This window comes from Phyllobates terribilis, unplaced genomic scaffold, assembly GCF_046119375.1.
Source record: "Phyllobates terribilis strain yellow unplaced genomic scaffold, ASM4611937v1 Scaffold_2__4_contigs__length_985480577, whole genome shotgun sequence".
In the NCBI taxonomy this organism is placed as follows: Eukaryota; Metazoa; Chordata; class Amphibia; order Anura; family Dendrobatidae; genus Phyllobates; species Phyllobates terribilis.
In genome coordinates, this window is record NW_027362762.1 from 189,169,097 (window position 1) to 189,186,520 (window position 17,424).

A 17,424-nucleotide genomic window follows, 5' to 3' on the forward strand; every position below is an offset into this window, starting at 1 on the left:
TATGACTGATATGGACCACGATCTGATTACCTTTCTGATGACACTTCTTGAATTCGCCCTCACTCACAACTTTTTCATTTTTAAAGGAGTCCTCTACCTACAGCTCCAGGGGATCGCAATGGGGGCGGCTTTTCGCCCCCTCGTATGCCAATATTTTTCTGGGGCTGTGGGAGAGGAATCTCTTCCTTGGCGAAAGTTCTCCTTTGATTACTAAGGTTGATGATATCTTGGTGATCTGGCAAGGAACTGAAAGTGAGTTGCACAGTTTCATCCAAGAGCTTAACAATAACACTATTAACATTAAATTAACTTACCAATACAGCCAAACCGAAATCACTTTTCTAGATACCCGTATTTACAAGGGACCAGATGGTCTGTTATGCACTGAGGTCTACCGTAAGGAAACAGCTGTAAATACCTTATTACATGCGTCATCGTCACATCCACAGTCCTTAAAGAACAATATCCCTGTGGGACAGTTTCTCCGAGCTAGGCCTATTTGCTCTAATGACACCTCCTTTTCCCAGCAGTCTGATGAATTGGCCAAAAGATTCTGGCAAAAAGGGTATTCTAAATGGACCATCAAGAAAGGTTTGAATAGAGCCAAAAGAATGAAAAGAGAAGAGATTTTACAAACCAAATTTTCCTCTGTGGACGATATACATCAACAGGTGAGGTTTATAACCACATACAATGATAAACATGACCTTGTAAAAAAAGCTTTGAAAAAATTTTGGCCAATCATAGATAGTGACCCGATACTGTCCAAATATACGACAGGTTCTCCTTCCGTCACATATAGGTGATCCATAAACTTGCGGGATGTACTGGTACATAGCTACCATAAAGACCTGGGACCTGAACGTGCCTTTGGTTCTAAGGGCTCGAAGTGGGGCTTCTTTCCATGTGACAGCTGTGCTGCCTGTGCGAATTTAAGACGGCGTTTTAGTGTTACCTCCAGTGATGGCTCTAAAGAATTTAAAATAACGCAACACATTACCTGCGGCACCGAAGGAGTTGTACACTATGCCACCTGCCCTTGTGGTCTGATCTATGAGGGCCTGAAGTCCCGACAACTCAGAATCAGGGTTCGTGAACATGTTCGTGACATAAGGAACGCCATTGACATTCAGGACGTCTCTGTTCTCAAACCTATTCCCAAACACTTCAAAATCTATCACGGATGTGATACTAAACTGCTGAAAATTTCTGGGATCGATTGAGTTCACATTGAAGGCCATGGTGGAAACTGGAGGAAAACCCTGGCTTAATTGGAAACACAATGGATTATGAGGATTGATTGTGTTCGACCGAAAGGACTAAATGAGATTCTGAGTTTTACTTCCTTTTTGTAGTGCCATTTTGCTTTTTAAGTGTTTTTAACAGTTAAGGTGGTTACATAGTGTTAGGTGTCCGTCTGGTGCTGGATTCGAAATGGGTCCAGCACCTTCTGTGGTCTCCCATTTCAGTCCAGCCAGGGCTGATGCTGCTCAGCATCACCATCAGCCTCAACCGCTAGCTGGTCCGTGAGCACTGTTTATCTCCCAGGTAGCTGTGCCTAGCAATGTTAAGCCTGGGTTGCAAAGGGAGACAGGGCTTGTGGAATCTAAGTCCAGGATTTGCCGTACTGAGCATGTCCGTGACCTGGCGGATCATAATTGGTGGGTTGGCACCCACCTGACCCGGTGACCTGGCACCGCCTGATTGGTCCATGGGTAACGTCACCAATGGCGCGTCGGTGGGCAGGGCTTAGTCTTTAAAAGGGCCGCCCAAAAACATAGCGACGCGCTCTGATCATTTGAGCAAGTGATGCCGTTGTGTGGAAAACTCTGTTCCACGTGCTCCCTAGCTGTTCACTCCGTGACCTGCCGATGCCACAGTTCGCTCGGCTAATTAGCACAGGTCGCTTAGGCAGGTTAGCTCCATAGAGGCAGGTTAGCTCCATAGAGGCAGGTAGCTTTGTCTAGCAGCCTGGCTCAGCCAAAGGGGTCGCCTATCACCCCGAGCAGCCTGCAGACGTCCTGTGCACAGCTAATGCCTGTCCGTCACGTAGAGTTGAACCCTTCAGTCCGGTAGCACGCCGGCTGGGGGCAAGTGTACCCGTTGGCGTAGTCACACACGCATCCTAGTGCCGCCACTGTAGTCCCTGTGCTGTAACAGGACTACAGATAGTTTTTCTCTGCCTATCTCTCGTGCAGCTAACAGAGATAGAGGGTACCGCTATACCCGTTCCTGTGTGGAGAAACACGGAAGGGTTTAATATTTAAGTTGGTTACTTTACTTTCCACCCGGAAAGTGTTCGGCAGCAGTCCTCCAGGCTGCATCGCGGACCCCGGGGTCGGTTGCGCTCCATTTTAATAAAGTTGTCTGCAACCGCCCTCCTAACACATAGGTTCTATTCTATTACAGTTGTCTTAAACTTCGTTATTTTTCTTCTTCCTTTAGTTCACCTGGTAGTGCTGCCTATGAGGGCGATGCCATATCCACTTTCCTGTGAATTTTGGTTCTTACTACTTACCTGCAACTGATGGATATCTACCTAATAAAACATCACAACATCCAGCAACTTGGATGGAATTCTGTATGCACATTGGGAGAAGACAGATGGACTGTGTTTACTGTGGTCTATCATCCTACCTTGGACCTTTCACCTGGTAGTGCTGCCTATAAGGGTGATGTTATATCTGTTATATTGGTTTGCACTACTTACCTGTAACTGATGGATATCTATCTATTTACGCGTCACAACATCCAGCAATTTGGAGGGAATTCCTTATGCATACTGGGAGAAGACAGATGGACTGGGTCTACTGTGGTCTATCATCCTATCTTGGACTTATATGTACCTTAATTCAAAGTGTTACATAGGGGGGGTGATGTTATATCTTACCATGGGAATTTAGGTGGTTTTACTACTATCTGCAACTGATGGACACTTACCCAATAACATGTTACAAATGTACATTCGAATAAGACAGTGATAAGGCCACTGGGATTTCTCTACTTTGTTTTTATATGCACTTTATTTCCTAGGTGTATAATTGTGTATGACTTCTTTCCATCTGTTCCTTACTGTCTCTCCCTTGTCACTTATTCCTTGTCCTTCTCTTTTATCCCATAGTTAATCAATTTTATAATTATTTGGTGCACTATATATATATATATATATATATATATATATATATATATACAGTACAGACCAAAAGTTTGGACACACCTTTTAATTTAAAGATTTTTCTTTATTTTCATGACTATGAAAATTGTACATTCACACTGAAGGCATCAAAACTATGAATTAACACATGTGGAATTATATACTTAACAAAAAAAGTGAGAAACAACTGAAAACATGTCTGATATTCTAGGTTCTTCAAAGTAGTCACCTTTTGCTTTGATGACTGCTTTGCACACTCTTGGCATTCTCTTGATGAGCTTCAACAGGTAGTCACCGGAAATGGTTTTCACTTCACAGGTGTGCCCTGTCAGGTTTAATAAGAGGGATTTCTTGCCTTATAAATGGGGTTGGAACCATCAGTTGTGTTGTGCAGAAGTCTGGTGGATACACAGCTGATAGTCCTACTGAATAGACTGTTAGAATTTGTATTATGGCAAGAAAAAAGCAGCTAAGTAAAGATAAAACGAGTGGCCATCATTACTTTAAGAAATGAAGGTCAGTCAGTCCGAAAAATTGGGCAAACTTTGAAAGTGTCCCCAAGTGCAGTTGTAAAAACCAACAAGCGCTACATAGAAACTGGCTCACATGAGGACCACCCCAGGAAAGGAAGACCAAGAGTCACCTCTGCTTCTGAGGATAAGTTTATCCGAGTCACCAGCCTCAGAAATCGCAGGTTAACAGCAGCTCAGATAAGAGACCAGGTCAATGCCACACAGAGTTCTAGCAGCAGACACATCTCTTCAACAACTGTTAAGAGGAGACTTTGTGCAGCAGGCTTTCATGGTAAAATAGCTGCTAGGAAACCACTGCTAAGGACAGGCAACAAGCAGAAGAGACTTGTTTTGGCTAAGAACACAATGAATGGACATTAGACCAGTGGAAATCTGTGCTCTGGTCTGATGAGTCCAAATTTGAGATCTTTGGTTCCAACCATCGTGTCTTTGTGTGACGCAGAAAAGGTGAACGGATGGACTCTACATGCCTGGTTCCCACTGTGAAGCATGGAGGAGGAGGTGTGATGGTGTGGGGGTGCTTTGCTGGTGACACTGTTGGGGATTTATTCAAAATTGAAGGCATACTGAACCAGCATGGCTACCACTGCATCTTGCAGCGGCATGCTATTCCATCCGGTTTGTGTTTAGTTGGACCATCATTTATTTTTCAACAGGACAATGACCCCAAACACACCTCCAGACTGTGTAAGGGCTATTTGACCAAGAGGGAGAGTGATGGGGTGTTAAGCCAGATGACCTGGCCTCCACAGTCACCAGACTTGAACCCAATCGAGATGGTTTGGGGTGAGCTGGACCGCAGAGTAAAGGTAAAAGGGCCAACAAGTGCTAAGCATCTCTGGGAACTCCTTCAAGATTGTTGGAAGACCATTTCCGGTGACTAGCTCTTGAAGCTCATCAAGAGAATGCCAAGAGTGTGCAAAGCATTCATCAAAGCAAAAGGTGGCTACTTTGAAGAACCTAGAATATAAGACATATTTTCAGTTGTTTCACACTTTTTTGCTAAGTATATAATTCCACATGTGTTAATTCATAGTTTTGATGCCTTCAATGTGAATGTACAATTTTCATAGTCAAGAAAATACAGAAAAATCTTTAAATGAGAAGGTGTGTCCAAACTTTTGGTCTGTACTGTATATATATATATATATATATATATATATATATATACTTTTTTTGCACTCATCACATCTAGTAAGGAACTCATTTATATTATTGTATATATATAATAACAAAATTTTTTTTATGTACTTTCTTGTCTCACTTCCTTTATTCACTTCCTCAGTTCTTTAACTAAATAAATAAATAAATATATATTTTTACACTTGGATCCCCTCTGGTCACTATTGTCACTGATTTGTATTCCTAATCTTCACTCTATATATTGGTGTAATTTCACCCCACTAATGCATGCGTAATTGTTTTTATTTTTATTCTGTGCACTTTTGGGTGGCAGGGTTGTTAATTATATATTTATTTTTATTTATTTCTTGAGCGGCCCATGTATGTATGTGCGTACATATGTTTAGATGTGGTATGTGTCTGTGTGTGCTAGGTATATGTATGTGAGGTCATGTAGGTTTATCTATATGTGTATGTACTGTTTGGCACTTCACGTATTTCTGAGTATTGTCCCTAGGGACTTAATTGCGTTTTCTGTGGATAATCTCCCCTTTTATAATCCCTCTGTTTAGCTGGGTCTTTTGTATTCATCTAAGTAATGTTTCCGTAGCATGAGTTTACATACCTCTGCCCCTTGTATCAGAGCTACCATCTGGTGTGAGGCGTTCTATTATCTTGCGGGTGGCATTGGTTTCCAAGGCGACGCGTCCGGTCATACCGCCCCTTCTACCACTTTCTGGTTGTTGCTTTTCCAGCATTTAGTAAGTGCCGCCCCCTTTCCTCCATAGGTCGTCCTCTGTGTGGTGTGCGCTTCCGTTTCGCAGGCTGAGCTGGTTGTCGGGGCGACGCTTCCGTTTCGCAGGCTGAGCTGGTTGTCGGGGCGACGCGTCCAGTGACGTCGTCCCTCCCCTCCCTCTGTGCTGACGCATCCGCCGGTGGGTGGGGATGGATGACGTGGAGCGCTGCAGCCTCGGACTTCCGCTTTCCCCTAGCTTCTGGAAGCGCCGACACAGCCACACGTGCTACCAGTATAGCACTATATAAGGGAACACATTTGGCCCTATGTACCACTCCCCCCCTAAGAAGAGGAACGCGAAACGCACGTTGGGGTTGTCTCTACCTACAGTGACAAGGTTGTATTGCTTTTTTTCTGCATTTTATTTACTTCAATGCTTGATGGAGTCTTTGCATTCCACAGTCATACCCTAATTCACCAAGATTGACACTTGTCTATTATGTTGCTGGTGTTTGCCCTATATAACCTGCTGATACACATCTCCATGGCATTAGGACTATGTTGAAGTTTTTCACTTTAGACATATCATAGCCCATCTTAAGGATATATTTTCTCCTGTTTTGGTGGTCTTCCTTAACCCCTGATAATCCTCTTTACTCTTCACTAGATGAATTTCCCTGCTCCTATGTATGCTGTCATCTAATGCTCTGCTGACCCATCTCTCTGGTACATGCTCTGCATAATTTCCCTGCTCCTATGTATGCTGTCATCTAATGCTCTGCTGACCCATCTCTCTGGTACATGCTCTGCATAATTTCCCTGCTTCATCTGTTCCACTCCAATCAATATTCACATATGTTTGTCCCTTCCCCACTATATACCTTATTTGATTTTTAGAGGTGCTAAACTGCAGAGACTAGAGTCCTAGCTCTGTCTTTGATCACCCAGCCATCTCCTGTTGAAATGACCAGCTGTTAATTTATCCACAAGCCGTTCCCACAATGCCCTTCACCTGATATAGTTTAATGTGGCCTATATATTTAGACTCTCTGTAAGGGGTGCACGCGTGCTGGGGTGTGCACGCGTCTTCTTGTGCTAAGTGGCTTCGGAGAGAAGTGGCAGTTATTTCAGAGGCAGTTAGTCAGGGCAGGAGTCCGGTAACCAACACTTTGACCACTTAGTCTCTTTTAACTATGTTTCTGTTAGCTCTCACTTTTTCCTCTATAGTCCTCCACTTTCTAATAACCCCTCAAATCCCTACACCTAGTAAGAAACTCTTCATCTCTCCCTCTATCCTCCCAATTCACCTCACCTCCTCCTCCAAATTATTCCTCAACATTCAATCCTGGATCTCCAAACACAGACAGCCACCTCATGCTCTCTCCTGTTCCCACCTGCTAACACTTTCTCTGCTCCTCCTCACTGCTGGAGATATCTCTCCAAATCCTGGTCCTCCTCGCCATATCCCCACAGTCACTTCTACCTCCTATCCACGACCTACCACAAACTCTCGCAACCCTTCTAACCTCATACCCATCCAACTAATACCCACCTCCTCAGCTATACTAACAGGAGCTCTATGGAACGCTCGCTCTGTCTGCAACAAACTTTCCTTCATCCACGATCTTTTCATTACAAACAAACTCTCCTTCCTCGCCATCACCGAAACATGGCTCACCCCCTCTGACACAGCCTCCCCAGCTGCCCTTTCATATGGCGGATTCCACCTTTCCCACACCCCCCGCCCCAATGGCAAACATGGTGGAGGCGTAGGTTTCCTCCTATCAGAACTCTGCGCTTTCACCAAAATCCCACTGCCACCCTCCGTTACACTCCCCTCTTTTGAGGTGCACTGTGTGCGCATCTATTCCCCCTCCAACCTCCAACTGACCGTCGTTTACCGACCCCCAGGGCAAGCCACCACCTTCTTAGACCATTTCACCACCTGGCTTCTTTACTTCCTTTCCACTGACATCCCCACTATCATAATGGGTGACTTCAACATCCCCATTGACACTCCCCACTCGTCTGTCTCTAAGCTCCTATCCCTCACTTCCTCCTTTGGACTCATTCAATGGTCTTCCACACCCACCCACAAAGATGGCCACACACTGGACCTCATCTTCACCCGCCTCTGTTCCCTATCTAACCTCTCTAACTCACCACTCCCTCTCTGACCATAACCTCCTCACATTCTCTACCTTCTCCTCTCCGGGTGCACAATCCCCACTCCACAAACTCACACACCCTCGCAGAAATCTCAAACACCTTGACCTACACTCTCTCTCTGAATCCCTCCTTCCTCTCACAGACATAAATTCCTTACACGATGCAGACGTTGCTGCTGCTTCATATAACACCACAATAGCTTCAGCTCTAGACTCGATCGCCCCTCTCACACACACCACACCTCGCACATTCAACAGGCAACCCTGGCACACTAAACTTACCAAAGAACTGCGCCGGGCCTCCAGGGTTGCGGAGCGGAGATGGAAAAGGTCTCACTCCATCGAGCACTTCATGGCATTCAAGCAATCCCTCACTAATTTCAAGTCCGCACTCACTACAGCAAAACAAACCTACTTCTCATCTCTCATATCCTCCCTATCTCACAACCCTAAACAGCTATTTAACACTTTCAACTCTCTCCTTCGTCCCCCAGCACCTCCTCCCTCTTCTCTCATCTCAGCCGACGACTTTGCCTCATTCTTCAAACAGAAGATTGACACCATCAGACAAAACTTTTGCCTAAAGTCCACACAACCCCTCCTCATATCTACTCAACCCTCCTCCTCCAAACTCCACTTCTCCACCATTACAGAAGATCAAGTCTCCTCTTTACTCTCCAAATCACACCTCACCACCTGCGAACTTGACCCAATCCCATCCCACCTCATCACTAACCTCACCACAATCTTCATCCCAACCCTAACCCACCTCTTCAATCTGTCACTAACAACCGGAGTCTTCCCCTCATGTTTCAAACATGCCGCAATCACACCCATCCTCAAAAAGCCCTCCCTTGACCCTTCCTCTCTGACTAGCTACCGCCCCATATTACTCCTCCCCTTTGCCTCAAAACTTCTAGAACAACATGTCCACCTTGAACTGTCCTCCCACCTCTCCTCCTGCTCCCTCTTCGACCGTCTACAATCTGGCTTCCGACCGCATCACTCGACTGAAACTGCCCTGACCAAAGTCACCAACGACCTACTAAATGCCAAATCCAAGCAACACTACTCCATCCTCCTCCTTCTGGACCTGTCATCTGCCTTTGACACAGTGGACCATTCCCTCTTACTCCAGATTCTCTCATCTCTTGGCATCACAGACTTGGCTTTATCTTGGATCTCCTCATACTTAACAGACAGGACATTCAGCATCTCCCACTCACGCACCACCTCCTCATCTCGCCCCCTATCTGTCGGTGTCCCCCAAGGTTCAGTTCTAGGACCTCTGCTCTTCTCCATCTACACCTTCGGCCTGGGACAGCTCATAGAGTCTAACGGTTTTCAGTATCACCTCTATGCTGACGACACACAGATCTACCTCTCTGGACCCGATATCTCCTCCCTACTAACCAGAATCCCACAATGTCTGTCCGCCATCTCATCCTTCTTCTCCGACAGATTTCTAAAACTCAACATGGATAAAACAGAGTTCATCATCTTTCCACCCTCTCATTCACATCCACCATCCGACCTATCCATCAACGTCAATGGCTGTTCACTCTCCCCAGTCCCACAAGCTCGCTGCCTTGGGGTAACCCTGGACTCTGATCTCTCCTTCAAGCCACATATCCAAGCCCTTTCCACCTCCTGCCGACTCCAACTCAAAAACATCTCCCGGATCCGTGCATTCCTCAGCAAAGACTCTGCAAAAACACTAGTGCATGCCCTCATCATATCCCGCCTCGACTACTGCAACCTACTGCTCCGTGGCCTCCCTTCCAACACTCTTGCGCCTCTCCAATCTATCCTAAACTCTGCTGCTCGACTAATCCACCTGTCCCCCCGCTATTCCCCGGCCTCTCCTCTCTGTCAATCCCTTCACTGGCTCCCCATTGCCAAGAGAATTCAGTTCAAAACCCTAACCATGGCATACAAAGCCATCCACAACCTGTTTCCCCCATACATCTGTGACCTAGTCTCCCGGTACTTACCTGCACGCAACCTCCGATCCTCACAAGATCTCCTTCTCTACTCCCCTCTTATCTCCTCCTCCCACAATCGTATACAAGATTTCTCCCGAGCTTCCCCCCTACTCTGGAACTCTCTACCCCAACATATCAGACTCTCGCCGACCGTGGAAACCTTCAAAAGGAACCTGAAGACCCACCTCTTCCGACAAGCCTACAACCTGCAGTAAACACCACTGCACGACCAGCTCTACCCTCACCTAATGTATCCTCACCCATCCCTTGTAGACTGTGAGCCCTCGCGGGCAGGGTCCTCGCTCCTCCTGTACCAGTCGCTGACTCGTTTTGTTAAGATTATGTAAATGCTTTTGTTATGTATATCCCTATCACATGTAAAGCGCCATGGAATAAATGGCGCTATAACAATAATTAATAATAATAATGAATGATTTTGAATACTGATTCATTTTTTGCATATTAGCACTTATCACTTTATTGTATCAGGTTTATTGATGGGATCCAATATTTAGCATACTTTTATGTCCATGTGAATAATGATTTGCTATATATGCCACTTGTTACTGTAGGTACCTTCATGGGTTTACTTCTCCTTTATGTTTTTTAAAAGAAATTTTAAATAATTAAAAAAAAATTAGAATTTTGTATAAAATGTGCATTTATACTTCCTTGATTTGATTGGATGTGTCCAAATTAATGAGTTCATGAATTGATATTCTTACTTATACCTTTGTTGTTGTTGGTTTGGGGAATATTTGTGGCTTTATTGTTGGGCCGGCATTGTACTAATTTAGGCAATATCCTTTTTAAATGTTTTTAGATGTTTTTGCTGTGTTTAATAACTGTCAATAAAGCAATTTATATACATTACTATGTGAGATCCCCGCTTTTGCATATCCTTTACTTATATCGTGTTTTTATATGCATTGGGTTGATCTCCAATTGTCATTTTTGAGTGGTGCCCATCTTCTCCTTATCTCCATATTCCAAGTGGAGCACATAAAAATGTTTAAACCAAACCCAAGTTCACCAGATGCTTACTACAATTGTATATGGGGTCCAGGGAGGCGCGGAGGACAGGTGGCAAAGGTGTCTTGACGCACGTTTCGCTTGCAAAAAGCTTTATCAAGAAACAGGTAAGTGAAAGAGAATGAACAGGACCAGTATAAATACATCCACTCGGAAATTAATTTTCAAAAAACTTCATTTTAGGCCATGCGGTGAGGATGCCCCTTTGAAAGCAACAGGGAGGGAGGCTCTACAGAACTTAGAAGATCTCCTCATGGAGCAAGTTCCGGCTCCCTCAGGTGGGTCATTAACATCGTGGGTGCCCAAATCAACTAGATTCCCCCCCTTGTCACTAAGCCCATCAGTGGATTTTTGTCTGCCTTGTTACTGAAGACTTGAAAAATCTCTCCACATGGAGAAGAGGGGACAATCTCTTTACGGCTCAGTGGATGGCAGTACAACAGCTAAAATCCCTTAAGGATATTGTAATTAAGCAAGCGGACAAGGGGGGGAATATTGTGTTGTGGCCCTGTGTGATGTATGAGAGGGAGGCCTTGCGTCAGTTGAGGAATCGTGATAATTACTCTAGGTTGGAATTGAGCTGCAGCATAAATTCGAGCTCCCTCACCGTCCCATGGCAAAAAAAAAATATCAATGTACCTGAGCCAAGACACGCGTGGCGCCCCGCACACCCCCATCATCAAACACCTCCCTCTCCCACGCACCCAGGAAGAGGTTGGCGTAGGATAGTGCGCAGGCCGCCCCCATGGCCCTGCAGCGTCTCTGCAGGTACACATCTTTAAACAAAAAATAATTATGTGAAAGGACAAAGTGAAGGAGTTTGAGGATAAATTCACGAGAGGGGCTGTCCAGATCAGATGTCCCAAGGAAGAGGCGGACCGCAGACAGGCCCAGATCATGGCTGATACACGTATATAAGCTTTTAACATCAGCTGTGACCATGAGAGTATCATTATCCACAAGGACGCCATCAACCCATGTAAAGGCGTCTGTCGTGTCTTTAATATAGGATGGTAGTTGCCACTAGATGTCTAAGGTGACTGTCAATGTATTGGCAGATTGGTCCACATAAACCATCCAAACAGGACACGATTGGACGCGCCGGTGGGTTGAGGGCGTCCCTGTGGATCTTAGGTAGCAAATAAAAGGTGGCCATCTTTGGAAACCTTGTTCACATGCTCGGGCCAGGATACCCTGTAATGCGGCAGAGAAGGAGACTACCGGGTTGTAATCTAACCTAGAGTAAGTATCACGATTCTTCAACAGACGCTAGGCCCCCGTCTCGTACATCACATCTCGTACATCACATAGGGCCTGTGGGAGTGGAGAGGGGGTGAATATTCATGCTCTTTAATAGCGGGCACACGCAATCGCCTGGCAGCAGGAGCCGCCCTGAGTCTCCAGTGTGCACCCACTATCAAGGAGCATGCAGTCACTGCTCCCCACGCACACAGCCCCAGCGTGGGGAGCAGTGACTCTTCCGGCACAGCATCTCCCTGTGTGAGCACGCATGTCAGTTACGTCATGCGCGGCTCACACAGGGAGATCTGAGCTGGCTGCAGAGGAGGACACAGCGCTGGAGGAGAGAAGAAGAAAGGTGAGTAGGAGTGTTTATTTTTTTGTATAATGGAGATGGGGGTGCCAGGCATACCAGGATGTGAGGGTGCCAGGCATACCAGGATGTGGGGCTGCCAGGCATACCAGGATGTGGGGCTGCCAGGCATACCAGGATGTGGGGGTGCCAGGCATATCAAGATGTGGGGGTGCCAGGCATACCAGGATGTGGGGGTGCCAGGCATACCAGGATGTGGGGGTGCCAGGCATACCAGGATGTGGGGGTGCCATGCATACCAGGATGAGGGTGGCCTTGCATACCAGGATGAGGGGTGCCAAGCATACCAGGATGAGGGGGGCCTTGCATAACAAGATGAGGGGGGGCCTTGCATACTAGGATGAGGGGTGCCATGCATACCAAGATGAGGAGTGCCATGCATACCAAGATGACGGGTGTCATGCATACCAAGATGACGGGTGCCATGCATACCAAGATGACGGGTGCCATGCACACCAAGATGACGGGTGCCATGCACACCAAGATGACGGGTGCCATGCACACCAAGATGACGGGTGCCAAGCATACCAGAATGGAGGCTATTAGAACAGAATTAGGGGATATTACCCCTATAACAGTGTCAGCAGCAGACCCTCTCCCCCATCATAACCACATTTTTTGCTTACATTTTTTTTCCCCTATTTTCCTCCTCTAAAACCTAGGTGCGTCTTATGGTCTGGTGCGTCTTATAGTCCGAAAAATACGGTAATTATCACGGTTGGAGTGATGATAATCAACCTCAACCTGCCACTCCGGACCCTGGTTTGTCCCCACCCTTCACTCCCCGCCGTGTCGAATCTTCTACGTGTAAACTCCCGCATCTGCTCCGCCACCATTCCCCACACCCAGTACAGGTACTTGAGTCCCTCCCCCTCCCACACCCTATGTACCATAATTGATGTTTTTTTTATGTTTGTTGCTATGATTTTTGTAGCCTTTTGGCATATGTAAATATGAATATTTTGGTATAAAATATAATGATAATTTAAATTGTATGAAATAAATAACTTTTTGTTGATAAATTTGGCTTTGTTTTTATAAGTGTATTCCAATGAGCGGCAACAAATACCACTGGTTGCTGATGATGACAGTCTGTGTTTTTGAATCTCGGACTGTTATTGTTGCAGACTAATTATCTACAACCAGCTGTATTTTCCTTGCCAAAGTTTGAAAATTTCATAATTGTAATATTTTTTAAGAAAAAAAATTGCGTGAGGTCCCCCTAAATTTTAATAACCAGCAGAGGGAAAGCGGACAGCTGGGGACAGATGTTTATAACCTGGGAAGAGGGTAATACCCATGGAGGCCCCCAGCTGTCCGCTTTCCCTCTGCTGGTTAATAAAATTACGGGGGACCCCACACTATTATTTATAAAAAAAAATCTTTAATTTAATAGTAAATTACATGTACAGTAAGCAAAACAAGCAAGACACTGAATATATATCTCACTCACATATTTATCTCTATGTATATATTTCTGTATCTATCTGAATATCTATTTATTATATATATATATATACAATAAATATATTTACATATACATATCTATATATTTATATATGTAGAGAACAAAGCTCTGGTGGAACAAGGTGTTCCTTGAGAATTATAAATTGTAACAATTGATCCCCAGGGGCCTTCGGGTCCATGTGATTCCCTCTTTCCCAGTTGAAGATGTCACCTTCATCAACAGCTGAGAAAGTATAAGCAATGAAACATCTAAGAAATTTATGGACTTACTCATTGATCTGAATGTAAAGAGTATTATTGAGATGCAGAATAGGGCCGAGACTGAATTAACAAATGAACAACTACAATTCATGAATTTATAAATGGATAGGGCAATGGATGAATGGGTGAAGAGAATCCAAGAAGTACAAACAGCAAAATTGCTGAGAGCTCAAAAGGGTCTCGCACAAAATGGATTTATAGGTGGAGAAAACCATATTAACCTATTAATCAGGTCCCACCAAGAGATCGTACTGCATCGATTTCCTCTAACCCATCCAGAAGCGACCAATCTGAGGCCTCCTCATGCATATCCATCTTGAATACTGGTACTCATAAACGAAAATGGGAACTTTGGTTTCAACCGAATAAACGGAATTATGGCTACTCCCCGGAAGGGCAAAGGAATAGCCTTAACGTAATTAACCTGAGTACACACCAATTTTCTGACACAGAAATCTCTCTTTTGAATAAGGGATTTAAATTCTGCCCTGCAGCTAAGTTTGACAGATTTTTAGTAGTTAAAGATGTACATATCTTTGCCTGATCTCTAGATTTTTAAACATATTTTCACAATGAAAAAACTGCGACTTTGTTCCCTACAGAGAAGGAACAGAAAGCGCTAGCTACGTTTGAAGAATTGGCATATGAGCATAACCTTATGGAAGGAGGTAAGATTCCACCATCAATAAAACCAAAATCCCAAAAAATTTCCTCCACTCTCCTCTTGCCCTAATGTCGACCTTTTTGTCCAACTGGTCTGTTGTGAATTGGAGAAAATTCCATCCAACCCATGATTAGATAGTATGAGTCAGGAAGAGAGACTGTCTTAAGAGACTTAAAAATCTACAAGACGTAGCATACAAGCCAGCGGACAATGGTGGGAATACTGTGGTTTGGCCTAAGGGGATGTACGAGGCTTCAGCATCTTGCCAATTGAAGGACAAGAGTTATCAAAAATTGACGTTTAATCCACTGTCTAAATTTAATTTGGAACTTATGAAAATTTTACAAGCAGCAAGAGACGACAACACCATCTCTAAAGAATTGTTCTCTGTACTCCACGTAATTAAGCCATCCATTTCTACCTTCTACTTGTTACCAAAAATTCACAAGAACCTGGAGGTCCCTCCTGGGAGACCCATCATATTGGGTTGGGGTAACTATGTGGAGAAAATAAATAGATTTATCAATGCAGAGTTACAACCACTGGTAGAATGCCCTGCTTCGTACACAAAGGTCACTAGTGAATTTCTTAAAAAAGTTGATGGCCTACATACAGATAGCGATGCTGAATCGTTGTATACGAACATTCGCCATAATGACGGACCTAGAGCCGTACAATTTTTTCTTGAGACATCTAACCTGACACCAACTATGGTCCAATTCATTTTACAATTACTTGAGTTTACCCTAACACACAATTTTTTTGTGTTCAACAAGCCCCTCCTACCTGCAGCTCCAAGGAACCGCCATGGGGGCTTCCTTCGCAACATGTTATGCCAACCTGTTCTTGGTGCTGTGGTAGAGGGACTTGCTTATGTCTGCTCAACATCCGTCAATGGACCGCATCCTTTTTTGGACGCAGTACACTGACAATATTTTTATATGGCATGAATCAGTGGAAGCTCTATACGCATTCATTGCATTATTAAATCACAACGACTACAATATCCATCTTACATATAAATGGAATAGTACATGTATGGATTTCTTGGATGTTACTGTCAAGAGGGATGAATTCAACGGTCTGCAGACGGTTTCTTTCCCGCAAACCCACTGCGGTCAATTCCCTCTTACTTGGTTCATCATCACATCCACCAGCCATGATAAATTCTATTCTCATAGGCCAATTTTTAGGCCTGAGACGTATTTGTTCTGAGGATATGGATTTTGAGCGTCAGGCGATCGAATTAAATAATAGGTTTCAAGATAGAGGCTACAGCCATAAATCAATAAAGAAGGCATATAACAGGGTGAAACATAGAAGGAGACAGGAACTTTTGCACTCCTCCACATCACAAAAGAAGTCCAACAAAGGGATACGTTTCATCACTAATTATCATACACAGCCGGACCGAATAAGACAATGTTTGGAGAGATCTTGGCATAAACTTCTGGCAGATCCAGTCATTGCACAGTATGTTTCTGATAAACCAATGATTACTTTTTGCAGATCCCCAAATTTGAAGGATAACCTAGTGAAAAGTCATTACCAGAACAAACCAGTTACATTTTTGGATTCTACTAAAGCCTCGTGGGGTTGTGTATCCTGCGGCAGAAGTGAGGCCTGTCCAAACATCTGTCGGGCAAAGACATTTACCGACCCAGAGGGTAAAAATACTTACATCACTCACACAATAACATGCACTACTTCTGCTGTGGTGTATTACGCTGTGTGCCCGTGCCTCAAGATTTACATTGACCTTTCGAAACGACAACTGAAGGTCCGGGTGCGTGAGCACGTGAATGGGATTTTGGCAGCCAAGGATGTTGAGGATCCAACATTTTTAAAAACGTTTCCTAGACATTTTAGGAAATTTTTGGTTACGAGGATAGGATTGTTCCGAACATTAGAGGGGGTAACATCAGCATCTCTTTGGCGAAACTTGAGATCAAATGGATATGGACACTAAATACTGTACACCCCCCTAGTCTTAATGAGAATATCAGCTTTATTCCTTTTTTATAGTGGAATTCTTTTGGTGAATTTTTTATAGTGGTTTTACATCTTTATAGTGGTATTCACATTTTTTACTCTGTGTTGTATGGTATTCACATTTTTTACTCTGTGTTGTATTGTAACCATACATTGTAATAATCTATTTTTAATTTGGTTTTCAATATCAGAGATATGTTTTAATGATTCTTTTACCTTTCTGTAGCCACCAGTGAACATTATTATATAATTTTTCATGGGACCCATGATGAATGTCCTGTCATCTATACTTCCATCCGTACTGCCATCTATACTGCAATCAAGTTGTGATGATTCGTTTTTTCAACATTATTATTTGTGTATGGTCAATATACTGTACTTCCCGTTATGGTTTCGTACCACTTCTTTTCCTTTTCGTCACATCTGGATTGCATCATATATTATATATTTTTCTTGCACTAATTATTTACACTAATAAGTATCATATGTTTTTTTCACATGCCTTCTCGTTTTCCTTCACGTTGGTTTATAATTTTACATGTTTTTCTCACCTATCGCATTGGGTGTCTTTTTTCACTGTATACATGGCGGATGGTTATACATTATATATAATGGGATATATGTTGTCCTCTTTTGCAGTTAATCTTGCACATATCATTTTACACTTGTTCTTATATCTTCTTAGGGGTTTGGAATAT

At 44.0% G+C, this 17,424-nt stretch overlaps 1 protein-coding gene across 1 annotated transcript; it reads left to right on the forward strand.

Moving 5' to 3' along the window:
* Positions 1–2,527: 2,527 nt before the first annotated feature.
* LOC141245180 (uncharacterized) lies at positions 2,528–5,408 on the forward strand. Its single transcript, XM_073669051.1, has 5 exons — positions 2,528–2,695; positions 3,034–3,045; positions 3,634–4,001; positions 4,130–4,466; positions 5,382–5,408. The coding sequence occupies exons 1-5, from the start codon at positions 2,528–2,530 to the stop codon at positions 5,406–5,408; spliced, it is 912 nt and encodes a 303-aa protein (XP_073525152.1).
* Positions 5,409–17,424: the final 12,016 nt, after the last annotated feature.